Source organism: Anomalospiza imberbis, chromosome 31 (genome assembly GCF_031753505.1).
Source record: "Anomalospiza imberbis isolate Cuckoo-Finch-1a 21T00152 chromosome 31, ASM3175350v1, whole genome shotgun sequence".
Lineage (NCBI taxonomy): Eukaryota > Metazoa > Chordata > Aves > Passeriformes > Viduidae > Anomalospiza > Anomalospiza imberbis.
In genome coordinates, this window is record NC_089711.1 from 1,885,496 (window position 1) to 1,899,919 (window position 14,424).

General features: G+C 52.3%; 1 protein-coding gene across 1 annotated transcript; it reads left to right on the top strand.

The window, feature by feature from the left end:
* Positions 1-4,052: 4,052 nt before the first annotated feature.
* LOC137463867 (olfactory receptor 14A16-like) lies at positions 4,053-6,918 on the top strand. The gene is made up of 2 exons (XM_068175253.1): positions 4,053-4,987; positions 6,603-6,918. The coding sequence occupies exons 1-2, from the start codon at positions 4,068-4,070 to the stop codon at positions 6,850-6,852; spliced, it is 1,170 nt and encodes a 389-aa protein (XP_068031354.1). The 5' UTR covers positions 4,053-4,067; the 3' UTR covers positions 6,853-6,918.
* The last annotated feature ends 7,506 nt before the right edge of the window (positions 6,919-14,424 follow it).

Consider the following 14,424-nt stretch of genomic DNA (forward strand, 5'->3'; position numbering starts at 1 on the left):
GAGCATTCCTGGGATGGGAAATTCACTTCTCTGGAAAAGCAGTTGCAGTTTTTTGCCATTCTCATTGTAAAATATTTTCTCATTGTAACAAGTTTAAGCCACCCTGGTTCAGCTTATAGATGTGAGAAATGATGCTGACTTTTAAAAATTTAGAAGGTTTATTAAAAGCTTATCAAAATAAAAGACTGAATAAGGATGTGAAAAATGAGGTTCCGTCTCCGGGTAAAATTTAAAAGTTTATTAAAGGACAATAGGAGACAAAGGTAATAAAGCAAAGATTTACGGCTGGTACTTGACTTTCCGCCAAGAGCACCCCTGCTATTTCAGAGATGCCCTTTACATACCCTTTCTATTGCATCAGCCTGCTGCATATCCATAAACAATGATGCCTATTTAAACTTTTCCCCAAACTAGTTTACATGTTCCAAGAACTATTTAGCACGTCTCCTCCTTGGGTCTACCATTTTAGAGCACGCACATTTCCTGGCTGTGGTTTTAGTCTGTTCTTGTATCACCTCCAGTTTGGGCTTTGGTGCATATTTTCTACAGACAGTGGGTGCTGATAACTGGCATGTCAGCAGCAGAGGTCTCCATCATATGTTCACTGGATGCTATCCCAGACAAGCAGGCAGTTCCATTACCACAAGCATGACTATATCAGCTATTTCACTACTGAGTTTAGTTAATAGCAGAAATAAAAACTACATCTTTATAGTAAAATTACTTTAACATTATACATATAGCATCCATTTCAATATTTTCAAAAAGCCAGTATTACAATATTTATTTATCCATGTTATATATGACCCTCTTTGCCTGAGTGCAGCCAGTTCTCAGAGCAAAGCAGGCCCCAGGTGAGTGAGGAGAGACAGGATGGGCTTGGGAAATGTGGAGCAAGGTTGTCCACACTGGGTCAGATCTCAAGGAACAGCACCTCTGAGCAGGCCAGAACTCCTTACGAGAGTTCCTGGGACAGTATCAATCACAAAATGGTGCAATCACATCTTCCCTAAAGAGAACAGTAATAAAATACACTCTTTAAAAGAGAAATGCATATTTCTTAGAAGGCTTTTGAAATAATTCCTCATAACTGCAGCAGGAAACCTTCCTAACCAGACCAGAGGGAAATCAAGGCACACCCTTGGTTTGTTAGGACTTGCTTGATCCAAATGAGCCCCGTGGAGCATTTGGAGCTGAGCCCTGGAACCTCAGGGCCTGAGAGGAGATTGCACAAACCTTTCCAGGAGTCAAAGCCAGAGTAAAAACCCAAAGTTTCTCGATACCTTAATGGGACCCACTGAGGTCCAAACCCAACACAGGCTCCTCATGGACTTCTTGGAGGAGAGAATTGGAGGCCAGGATTGCACAAAAACGTCTCAGAGACTCAAAGTGGCACAAAAACCTCTCAGTGTAGAAAGGAAAACCCAAAGTACCTTAAAAAAGTTGAGTATCTCAAAGCATCAATGAGCCGCACTGAGTGACAGTACAAAGCTCTCAAGGGACTCCTTAAAGCAGATAATTGGGGCCATGATTGCACAAAGCTCTCACAGAGTCTGGATCAAAAGGGAAACACCAAGTACCTTAAAAGAACTGAAGCACCTTGCAGCATTAATGAGCCCCACTGAGTGCTGTTCCTGACAAAGCCTCTCCAGGGACTAATTACAGCAGATAATTGGAGGCCATGACTGCACAGAGCTCTCAGAGACTCCAAGGCAAAAGCCAAAGCCAAAGTGCTCTGAAAAACCTGCAGTCCCTGGGAGCATGAAGGAGCCCCCAGGGCCATTCCTGAGCAAGGCTCCCCAGGGACTCCTTCCAGCAGATCCTTGAGGCCACTGGGATGTGGGCTAGGGGAGAATGCTGAGGGCAGGACAAGGGGGTGACAGTGCTCAGCCTGGCTGGGGCTGTGCCAGGAGGCCCCAGTGCCTCAGGACAAGGTGTCTCCTGACAGCCCTTGGTGGCACAGACCCTGCTGTGCCCCAGGACACCAGGACTTGGCTTCTCTTTGTCCCCACCTGTCATCAGTGCCTCCAGTTCTCTGCTCTGCCTGGGGCCTGGGGACACTTTCTCAGTCGTGTCCCTCAGTGGGACCCATTAAAAGTCAAAGAAACTTTGGAGTTGGACTCTTACTTGGAGCTCTGGAGAGGTTTCTGCAGCTCCCTCTCAGGGCCTGATGTTCAGGGCCTGAGCACAAAGCCCCAGAGGGTCATTAAAGTCCTTGTGCTGTGTCTGTGCTGCTGAGCTGGGCCGGGCTCCTGGCACAGAGGGTGATCCTGGCAACCAAGGAGAGCTTCAAAAGCACATTTCTCTGGATGAGCAGCTCTTCTCCCAGCCCAGCAGGGCTGGGGCACTGCCTGCAGCCAGCCCGGGCACAGCACAGAGGCACAGAGAGCTTCCATCAGTCAGGGCTGGGAAGGTGCTGAGAAGTGCCTGGGGCAGAATCACTGGCAGCCCTTGGCACAGGAACCTCTGGCTGCAGGACAATGCAGCTGCAGCTCCTGGAGTGATCTCCTACAGCGGGAACATCCCAATGCCCACAGACCCTGTGAGTACAACTCTGAGTATTTCTGGTACAGGGGAGGTGAAATGCTCATGAATCTCTGATATGCTGAGGGGTTCTGATCAGTCATAGAATATTTCCAAGACAAGGATTTTGATTAAAATGAGGAGATTTCCTAAGACTTTGTATTCTGTTTCCTACTATTGGAGAATGGCAGGGATGGAGGGATAAATATTAAAGCATGATTATGAATTATTGATAAGAATTTTGAAAGGTGCCTGAGACATCTGACCAGTTATTTTTAGTGATCAATAGGGTCACAGTAGATCCCTAATGTGCCTTCAGCCACTCTGCCCATGGACAGCACCAGCATCACCTCTGCTGGAGCCATCAGACTCAGTCTGAGCTCTCCTTTCTCCAAGCTGCAAACAGAACCTGCCCCCAGCCAGTGCCCTGCAAACAGGCAGGGTTCTGTCAGGCCAAGGAGAGTGCACAGAGATTTGGGGTCTGTGAGTGCTGGCAGGGAGAGCTCAGGCACAGGGAAACACCTGCAGGAGGAAAATCCCCAGGAAGCAGAGAGAAGATCAGGGAAGGAGAGAAAGCAAAACCCAGAAATGCTGTGGCATGGAGAGTTTAGAGATGTCCAGAGGATCCCCTCCAGTGCAGCCCCTCCCTCTGAACAAGCCCCCTCCCTCCTGTCCCCCCAGCCAAGCCTCTGCCCTCAGGGCCGGGGCTCCAAGGCGTGCAGCCCCTCCTGTGCAGGCAGAGCTGCAGCAGAGCCGTGGGGCAGCGCTGCAGCCCCGGGCCCAGTTCCCTCTGCAGAGCACAGGGCTGGGAGCAGCTGCCCGGCACTGGGGGCTCTGGGAGGGGGCACAGCTGGCTCAGGGTGACACAGCTGTCCCCAGTGCCCGGCTCTGGGCAATGCTGTCAGTGCAGCCAGGGAAGGAGCTGCATCTCCCTGCATCCAGTGCCATCAGAAGGACACTTGGAAGTCTCCCTGAGATTTCGGTCCAAGCTGGGAGCTTCAATCCAGGATGCAAACCTGTCCTAGAGCATCTCTGAGTTATAAGATTGATGGGGAAAGGCAGAGGTGTTCTGACACTGAAAATGCTGCTGGGTTGGTGAAATGAGCAACGTGAGTTCTTGGCTGCAAATATGGAGCAGGGCTGTGGTGGATCCATCTGCTCTCAGTAGCACCGTAGTGTTTTTAAAAGAAAAAAATGAGAGTGTGAACATCCTTCATTTGAAAAAGTGGAAGCCCAGAGAAACTCCAAAGAGAATGAAGTGACAGACCATCTGCCCTCAGTCTCCACTCATAATCTTCCGTTAGGGAACTCTGTTCTACCAGAGGGAGGCAGAAATGTTGAATGTTTCTGATATCTGAGAATACCAGGACAGACATGGGGGGAGCTTAAAATGAAAACCTCTAAACTCTTAAACACAGAAGAGTGTCCGTGTGTGTTACAGAGGAAGGCATATGGGAAATGGCTTTGGTTTTGGTTACAGGTATCTCCTCTAACTCTTCTCTGTCCTTTCTCCATGAACAGGTCCCCATGGTCAGCCACAGCCAATGTCCAACAGCAGCTCCATCAGCCACTTCCTCCTGCTGGCACTGGCAGACACGCGGCAGCTGCAGCTCCTGCACTTCTGCCTCTTGCTGGGCATCTCCCTGGCTGCCCTCCTGGGCAACGGCCTCATCATCAGTGCCGTAGCCTGCGGCCACCGCCTGCACACGCCCATGTTCTTCTTCCTGCTCAACCTGGCCCTCAGCGACCTGGGCTCCATCTGCACCACTGTCCCCAAAGCCATGCACAATTCCCTCTGGGACACCAGCACCATCTCCTACACAGGATGTGCTGCTCAAGTTTTTCTGCTTATCTTCTTCATGGGAGCAGAGTTTTATCTCCTGACCATCATGTGCTACGACCGCTACGTGTCCATCTGCAAACCCCTGCACTACGGGACCCTCCTGGGCAGCAGAGCTTGTGCCCACATGGCAGCAGCTGCCTGGGCCAGTGGCTTTCTCAATGCTCTGCTGCTCACGGCCAATACATTTTCCCTTCCCCTGTGCCATGGCAATGCCCTGGGCCAGTTCTTCTGTGAAATCCCCCAGATCCTCAAGCTCTCCTGCTCCAAATCTCACCTCAGGGAACTGGGGCTTCTGGTGGTTACTGCCAGTTTATCGTTGTGTTGTTTTGTGTTCATTGTTTTCTCCTATGTGCAGATCTTCAGGGCCGTGCTGAGGATCCCCTCTGAGCAGGGACGGCACAAAGCCTTTTCCACCTGCCTCCCTCATCTGGCCGTGGTCTCCATGTTCCTGAGCACTGTCATATTTGCTCACCTGAAGCCCCCCTCCCTCTCCTCCCCATCCCTGGATCTGGCCCTGTCAGTTCTGTACTCGGTGGTGCCTCCAGCCCTGAACCCCCTCATCTACAGCCTGAGGAACCAGGAGCTCAAGGCTGCAGTGTGGACACTGATGACTGGATGCTTTCAGGAACATTAAACTGCTGGCCAATTTCTGCAATTCACTTGTAATAAACTTAATCTTTGATACTTTTTATTGATTTAGTTGTGGAGGTTCTTGGTCTTATTTTTACTTTTTCCATCTTGCCCACTAAGAAATGTCATTGTTTGTGCCATTTCTCACTTTGTTTCTCTCCACCTTCCCTGTGGCCACAGACTGTGTCTATGAGGGGCTGCACTCTTGGTGGCTTTAAAGGAACTAAAGGATCTGCCAGCAAAGTTTTCTGCAGAGATTCCCTTTTGTTGCCTTCTCTGGAGCTGCAGCAGCAATGTCTGTGTGCAGAGCTGGAGGCAGATCAGTGCTGGCACAACTGCTCTGCTCCTGCTGGCCACACCATTCCTGATCCAGGCCAGGAGCCATTGGCCTTCTGGGCCACCTGGGCACACAGCTGGCTCAAGTCCAGCCTGCTGTCCATCGGTCCCTGCAGGTCCCTTTCTGCCTGGCTGCTGTCCAGCCCCTCTGTCCCCAGCCTGTAGTGCTGCAGGGGTTGTTGTGGCCAAAGTGCAGGACCCAGGACTTGGACTTGTTAAACCTCACCTTGCTGGATTTGGGCCCTGGATCCAGCCTGTCCAGGTCCCTCTGCAGATCCCGCCTATGCTCCCACAGAGCAACACTCACATCCAGCTTGGAGTCATCTGCAAAGATGTCCTTGGTTCCATGGGTCCCCTCAGTGTCACAATGTCCCTTGGGTTACACCAGGCCCTGCACTGTCACACTGGTCTCCTTGGTTCCATGGAGCCCCAAAATGTGACAAAGGACTCCTTGGTTCCATGTGGCTTCACAGTGTCACAATGTTCTCGTTGGTGCCGCAGTTTCACAGTGGCCCCTTGGTTCCATGGGGCCCCAGGGTGTCACAAAGGCCCCATGGTTACATGAGGTCCCACACTGTCACAATGCTCTCTGTGGTTCCACAAGTCCCCTCAGTGTCACAATGGACTCCTTGTTTCCACGAGGCCACACAGTGTCACAACAGCGTTCCAGATTCCTTGAGGCCCCAGAGTGTCACAGTGGCCCCTTGGTTCCACAAGGTCCTGCAGTGTCACAATGTCCCCTTGGTTCCATGAGGCCCCGCAGTGTCAGAACGGCCCCTTGGTTCCACTGGGCCCTGGACTCTCCCAGTGCTCTCCTTGGTTTTGCAGTGTCAAAATGGTGAAACCCCTCGGTTCCAGGAGGCCCCGCAGTGTCACAATGGCCTCTGTGGTTCCACGAGGACCCAGTGTCACGGGGGACTCCCTGGTTCCATTTGGCCCCAGAGCACCACAATGGAGCCCTGGTTCTAGGGGGCTGCACAGTGTCACCATGGTCCTCTTAGTTCCACAAGGCCCTGCAGTGTCACAATGGCCCCAGAGTGTCCCAGTCATCACAGAATGACAGAATCAAATAGGCTGGAAAAGACCTTTGGGATCATCAAGTCCAAGCAATGCCCTAAAACTGCCTTGTCACCCAGACCATGCCACTAAGTGCCACTGGAGAGGGACAGTGACTGTGCCACCTCCCCCCTGGCCTGCCCATTCCAATGCCCACTCACCCTTTCTGTGAAGAATTTCTTCCTGTTGTCCAGCCTAAACCTCCCCTGGTGCAGCTCAAGGCTGTGTCTCCTTGTCCTGCCCTCCAGCAGATCCACACTCACCCCCAGCTTGGTGTCATCTGCACATTTGGTGATGGTGGGCTCGATCCCCTCACCCAGATCATCAGTGAAGATGTTAAACAGGACTGGGCCCAACACAGATCCCTGGGGGACAGCACCAGGGACTGGACACCAGCTGGATGCAGCACCATCCCCACCACTCTCTGGGCCCAGCCTCCAGCCAGCTCTTCAATCTCCCAGTGAGGAGGGAACCTGCCCAAGCCGTGGGTGCAGCTTTTCCAGGGAATGCTGTCAGAGACAGTGCCAAAGGCTTTGCTAAAGTCCAGATGGACATATCCACAGCCTTTCCCACATCCAGAGCTGGGTCACCTGGTTATAAAAGGAGAACAGGTTGGTCAGGCAGGACATGCCCCTCTTAAATCCACGCTGGCTGGCTCTGATCCCTCGGCCATCATGGCACTCAGGGTGATCTGTTCCAGAACCTTGCTGGGCACTGAGGTCAGGCTGACAGGCCTGGAGTTCCCCAGATCCTCCTCCCAGCCCTTCTTGGGGATGGGCTCACACTGGCACCTCCAGTGCTCTGGGACCTCCCTGGTGAGCCAGGACTGATGGTAAATGGTGGAGAGCAGCTTGGGGAGCTCATCCACCAGCTCCCTCATCCCCCTAGGATGGATCCCATCTGATCCCATACACCTGTGAGCATCTGAGTGGCTCAGCAGGTCCCCAGATGCTTCCTCCTGGATTAGGGGCTGGTCTGCTCCCTGTGCCCACCTGTCAGCTCAGGAGAACTCTTGTCCTGAGGACAACCTGTCCATATATTGAAAACTGAGACAGACAAGGTGTTAAATAGCTTGGCCTTTTCCTTATCTTTAGTTACTATATTCTCCACTGCATCCAAAGAGTAGAGGTTCTCCTTATCCTACCTTTTGTTATAAATCTTTTATAAGAACATGTTTTATTCTTTTTACAGAAGCTGCCATGTTAAGTTCTAATTGAGATTTCACCTCTCAACTTCTCTTTCTGAATGACCTAACAACATCCTTAAACACTTCCTGAGTTGCCAGTTCTTTTTTCCCTTGAGTTCCCACAAAAGCTCCATGGGCAGTCAGGGCAGTCATTTTCCTCACCAGCTCATCTTTGGCCACACTGGCACAGGCTGCTCCTTCCCCCTTAAGATTACTTTCTGGAAATGTGTCCCTCCTTCCTGGACCCCTTTGTTTTTAAGGGCTGTTTCCCATTAAAAAATCAGTACCTGATTCGGTACTCCCCAAATCTGCATCCTAAATAGGCCAAAGTCTGCCCTTCCTAATTCCAGTGTGGCAGTTTTGTTGCTGCCCCTCCTTCTTTCACAGAACATTGAAAACTTGATTATTTCATGGTCACTGTGCCCCAGGCAGCCTCCGACCCCCACATCTGCCACCAGCCCTTCTCTGTTTGTGAGCAGCAGGAGACAGAGCTTTCCTTGGCAGTGGAGTGTTACCAAAAATTCGGTAAAACAGAAAACTCCTTCACACCAATGCAGCATTAAGAAGCAGCATTCTTTATTCAGCTGGGTGCACGGGGGATAGCTCCTCCCAAAGCCGAGCATGCTGAGTGCAGGAAACTTTCTGTTCATATTCTGTATTTTGCACACATATTCACTGATTGTCCTGGACTAAACACACATCTGATAATCATTTCCCCAAAATCATTAACATATTTCCCCTCCCCTTCACCCATGCTCTCTTCTGTCCTGGGGGTCTCTCTGGTGGTCCCTGGTGGTCGTGGACCCCAATGTTCCAGGGGGCCTGGCTGAGCTGGCAGGACACTGAGGCTGGTGAACTTCCAGTTCCCCTTCTGACACAATGGGCATTGTGTGGTTCCATAGGCCTGGGGTTTTGGAGAACAAGCTCCAGGTGTCAGCTCAACTGATGGAGACAATTTATCATCTGGTAACATGAGGTCACAGAGTGATCTATGACATCACATGAGTGATCTATGATGGAATGGTCCATGACATCATAGAGTGGTTTATATGAGGTCATCGAGCAGCTACAGCATCATAGATTGCCTCTGTGACCTCTCAGAGATGGCTGTGACATCCCAGAGCAGGCTGTGACATCACAGAGGGGCTGTGTGACATCCCAGGAGGACTGTGTGAGGTCACTGGGTTGGTCACTCTGCCCCAGCTCCCCCTCACAGTTTCTCCCAACAAGTCCAATGCTGTTCATGCCCAGTGGGGTCCCTGTCCCCCGGTATCCCCCCGGTCCACCTGGAGCCACAGCCCCCACCAAAGGATGTTTTACAGGATCCACTCCTAAGCCTGACATGGGGAAAAGGGGCCAGGGCTGTGTGACCAGGACATCAAGGATGTGGATTATCCAGGTCCCTGTGGCCTGGGTTGGGTTCCCAGGGCAGGAAAGATGTCTGGTAGCTGGAGCAGGGTTAGGGAAGGGCCTCCAAGGTGGGGCTGGAGCCCTTGGGCTGTGAGCAGAGGCTGAGGGAGCTGGGCTTGTCCAGCCCAGAGCAGGGAAGGCTGAGGGGCTCCTCATCCCAGCCTGGCAGTGCCAGTGAGGAGGGGATGGAGAACACAGAGCCAGGCTCTTCACCGGGGGGCCTGGTGGGAGACAAAAGGCAATGGGTGGAAGGGGAAAGAGGGGAGATCAGCCAGGCCAGGAGGAGATGAAATGAGTCAGGCTGGTTTCAGCATTTCCTCAACACCAAAAGCAGCCTGACCTCCCTTCTCCATCCACCACTGACAGCTTTGCAAATCAGGAATTGTTTGAGATGTTTTGCCCCCATTCCAGGATGAGCATCCTGATACAAGAACTTAATTGTGTTTATTTCTATCACAGAACCACATTTGTCTAAAATCAATTTTAATATGGAAATCACTTGTGGATGCTGGACTCATCAGACGCTGCTAGGACGTTGCACATAGCTCAGGGAAGAGTGTGATTGTTATTAAATTGTGTTCTGTTCAACCATGGTCTGCTGGCCATGAAGAGAAACTTTCTGTGCCTCTGAGTCTCACCAGGTCCTGACCCCCAAAGGACACAAACCTGATGAGTTGTGGCTCCCAGTCCAGTGGTGGCACTTGGACCTCCCTCCATCCCCAGAGCAGAGCTCCCTTGTCCCAGAAAGTCCCTGGCAATGCAGGGATGAAGGAAACAGGACAGGCTGTGGGGATCAGGGGCAGGGCACAGCCAGGGATTTGGGGTGGTTGTGAGCCCAGGGCAGGACCCGGCCCTTGGCCTTGGTGAACCTCATCCAATTGTCCTGGGCCCATGGCTCCAGCCTGCCCAGATCCCTCTGCAGAGCTTCTGCCCTCCAGCACAGCCACACTCCCACCCAGCTTGGGCTCACCTGGAAATGACTGAGGGTGCCCTCGATGGCCTCGTCCAGATCAGCAATAAAGAGATTTCACTGACCCAGCCCCAATCCTGAGCCCTGGGGACACCCCTGGGTGTGACTCCATTCCTCAGCTGCTCTGAGTGCCAGGGGTTGGATGAGGGGAATGGTGGGGAGGGGTTGGGGACAAAGTGTTATTGATTGTCAGCCATGAAGGGTCTCGATTTTCACATCTATTCAGACTGCATTAGGAGGTGCTGGGGGTCAATATCAATTGGACATTGCTGATATTAGTCTATAAACATGAAAAGGAAACTGGACAAACTATTTCAATATAATCTATTCACTTTGAATACACTTCTGAAATCTGTCTAATTAACCACAGAAGAATTGAAAGCTACCATAATTCCCAGCGGCATTTTTTGTTTGGGAGTTTTAAACAAATCACTGTATTCCTTAACTGAAGAGCTCAAGAGAGATGAGGCCTCTGGAGTAGTGAAATTCATCAGCAACCTCCAAGTGGCTGAGGATCCATCCCCATCAGAGCAGCGATGACCAGAAATGGGCACACCTTTGTGGCTGCCCCAGCTCTGGGATGAGCCCTGGGCCTGGAGCAGGAGCAGCTCTGGAGGGCCCCAAGGCCGGGCTCTTGTGCTGGCCTGGACAGATGGGAGGGCAGCAGGGGCTGCAGAGCTCTCAGCACCTCAGCCCGAGGGGAGCAGGGCACCCAGGGAGCCTCCTTTGGCCTTGGCCAAGCCCCTTCCCCCACGGCTGGGGCTGAGTCCTGGCTGAGCTGCAGCTGCTGCTGTGCCCTGGCCAGGGGCTGAGGCCGTGGGGCCAGTGGCCAGAGCAGTCTGGGCTGAGCAGAGCTGTGGGGCCAGAGCCGGCTGGGCTGTGCTGGGGAGAGGCCCTTGGTGCTGCACAGAGCTCAGGGCAGCTGGCAGAGCTTGCAGGGAGCTGGGCTGGGCTCAGAGAGTCTGGCACAGAAACCATCAGTGTCCATCCCAGCCTGGCTGAGCGTGCAGGGCAGGACTCAGCCCAGGCCTTGTGGCAGCAAGGCCGGGCACAGACAAGGAATTGCTGAGCATGGCCTGCGCTGGCCAAGGCTGACTGTGCCAAAGGCAGAGCTCAGCTGCCCTTGGTGGCTGCAGGAACACTCAGGAGCCCAAAGAGCCTCCATGGCTGTGCTGGAGACCAAGGCTGGAGCAGGGAAATGCAGGGCTGCTGCGCCATGGGGAGGGCATTGAATTCCAGCACACACCTCAGCTCTCTGATGGTCCCGGCACCATGCTGGGCCCTGTTTCAGGCTGGAGCAGAGCAGATGTTGATGGCACAGGAGCCCTGCGGGGCTGGCAGGGACCTGCAGCTTGCAAGGTGCTCTGCTCTCCCTCAGCTCCTCTCTGAGAGATCCAATCCCAGCTCGGCACCTCAGGGCACAAGTGGCACTGCCTGGTCATGGGCACACAGCTGATGTCTGCCTGGAAAGGGGCAGAGGTTTTAATACTTGTACATTTCATGATATGCAAGCACATTTTTACTATCTGGGTCACTTAAGTACTTTTAAGAAATGGCCAAGTTCTCCCACCAAGAACAGGAATGTTCCTGTTTGGATATCCCTTGGGGATGGGGGACATGTCAGATGCTGCTGGGACATCACAGAGAGCTGAGGGAAGAGCTGGGATGGTTATTAAACTGTTCAAATGTTCAACTTGTGTTTGCTGGCACGAAGCCTTTCTGTGCCTCTGAGTGTCGCCATCCCTGAGCCCAAAGGACACAAACCTGATGAGTTGTGGTTCCCACTGCAGGGGCACTTGGACCTTGGCTCTGCACAGGAGAGCTGTTCATCCAATTTCTCTCTTTTCCTCCCTCTGGGCATGGGAAAAAAAAACTAAACAGGACCAAAAAAGTCTTTTCTCACTGTCTTTTTAAATGTAGTGTATTCACTTTGAAGAGGCTTCTGAAATGGGTCTAATTAACCACAAAATATTTGAACACTTACATTATTCCCAGAGGTTTGGCTTGTTAATCTGTTCTGAATGTTAATGAGCTCTGGGACACTGAATTGCTGAACTGAAGAGCTGAAGGCTGAAGAAGCCTCTGGAGCAGTAAAATTCAGCAGCAGCCTCCAAGTTGCTGAGGATGTCAGCAGCCCCCACTGAGGCCATCCCTGCCCAGAGACTGTGGGGGAATGGGCAGACAAGGAGAGCGTCCCTGGGGCTGGGGCAGCAGAACTCAGAGGCACCAGCGGCTCCAGCTGGGAAATGGAGTGTGGAATGGGGCTGTGAAAGCCCTGCCTGGGCTGTGCCAAGCAGGACACACAAGCCCTGACCCCCATCCCCCAAACAACTCTCTCAAGGAGACATTTAAGAGGAATTGCAATTGTTTGTGTCCTCTGAGTTGGATGCACTGGAGAAATACCAACAAGAGATTCTCAGGAGCTCAAAACAACAAAACAGCCTTTATTGGGAACTTTAGAAGATCAGAGAAACTTTGGCAAAAGGTCTTATACAACATTTAATCAACAAAAACACTTCTCAAAGCATTAACTTCGCCCATTCAACTTCACAAGCTCCAATCCTGTTCAATTTTAAGTTAATCAAAATTTGCAAGAAGACACAGAAATAGAGAAAAATAAGATTTAGAGAAGCACACACAGAGCTACCAACTCCTGGATTCCAGTGGTTCTCAAAAAAATAGAAATTCCAAGGGGAGTTAGGGTCAAATGTGTGCTTGCCTTGTGCTCAGCCATAAATACCCCTTGGTGTTCCGGGACTCTTCCCCCAGGTGGGACTTGGGGTCATTTGGTCACTCAGGAGCTGGGCTGGGGGCTCCAGAGGTGGCTGTGGAGCATTGCCTGTGCTGTGCCAGGGACTGGCAGACACTGCTGGGCTGGGATAGAGGCTCTGGGGGGATTGGGGTTCCAGGGCAGGGCAGGGCTGGGGTTCCAGGGCAGGGCAAGGCTGGACCTGCCTCTTCCTCCCCCACACATGAAATGTTTCCAGCCAACAATCTCCTCCAGTCTGTCACAACAGGCAGTGTTGGAGGTGGAACCCCAATTCTGGCCATGGGCACCTGGCCAAGAAGGACAGTTCTTTTCCATAGCAATGAAAGCCCCAGGTCTCAGCTCATTTCTGGTTTGATTGCCTGGATTTTGTTTGGTTTTGTTGTTGCTTTGTTTCCTTGGTGTGCCTGCAGTGTCCAGTCAGGAGCAGAGTGACTCTTGCCAAGGAACTTTGCCGTGCTGTCGCTTAATATTAAATCTGGTTTTTGCTGATCCCTTGCTGGGGATTTTTTCAGCGCTCTCAAGGCCTCGTTGGTAACAGGGTGAAGGAGCCCTGGCCCAGGCTCTGGGGGACACGGGGACGCTGCCAGGGGGTCCCTGTCCCCCTGTCCCACCCTCCATGTCCCCAGCCCCCGTCCCCGTGTCAGGCTCTGGGGTTGATCTCGTGGAACATCCTCTGGGGGAGGCTGCGGCACTGGGGGCGGGGGGACCCAGGGGGACAGGGGACCCCTCTGTGCACGAGCAGCGTTGGACTTCTCTGGGGGAACTGGGAGGGGGGGCTGGGGTGGAGTGACCTCCCCAGTGACCTCACACAGCCCCTGTGATGTCACACAGCCCCTGTGATGTCACACAGCCCACTCTGAGATATAACAGGCCACCTGTGATTTCAGACAGGTGCCCTGTGAGGTCACAGCCTGCTCTTTGAGGCCCCAGTCTGCTCTGTGATGTCACAAAATCTGCCCTGTGATGTCACAGGCACCCTGTGATGTCACAGCCACCTTTGTGAGGTTATGCAGTCATGCTGTGATGTCGCAGCCTCGCTGTGATGTCACAGTCAGCTCTGTGATGTTACAGGGCCCTTTTCTATGATGGCAGAGTCTTCTCTGTGACCTCACAGCCCGTTCTGTGATGTCACACAGCCAGCCTGTAATGTCACAGCCTACTTTGTGACATCACAACCTCCTCTGTGATGTCACAGCCTGCTCTGTGATGTCACAGCCTGCTCTGTGGTGGCAGAAATCACTTAGCATGTCACACAGCACCTCTGTGGGCTCACAGACCCACCCTGTGATGTCATAACACCTTCAGTGATGGAACACAGCCACCCTATAATGTCACAGCACACTCTTCGACCTCACAGCTTGCTCTGCTCTCTGATGTCATACAGGCATGCTCTGATGTCACAGCCTGCTCTGTGATGTCACATAATAAACCAGTGATGTCACAGCCAACTATATGATGTCACAACCTGGTCTGTGATGTCACACAATCACAGAATTGCTGGGTTGGAAGAGACCTTTAAGGTCATCAAGTCCAACCCATGTGCTAACACCACCTCAGCTAAACCATGGCACTGAGTGCCACATCCAGTCTTTTTTTAAACACATCCCATGATGGTGACTCCACCACCTCCCTGGACAGACAGTTCCAGTACTTTATCACCCTTTCCATAAAAAACTTTTTTCCTAATGTAAAACCTAAAT

Coding starts and splice junctions, on each gene's coding strand:
- LOC137463867 (XM_068175253.1), top strand. CDS start 4,068: ATGTCCAACAGCAGCTCCATCAGCCACTTCCTCCTGCTGGCACTGGCA. Junction 4,988..6,602: donor ACACTGATGACTGGATGCTT/TCAGGAACATTA, acceptor TCCCCTGGTGCA/GCTCAAGGCTGTGTCTCCTT.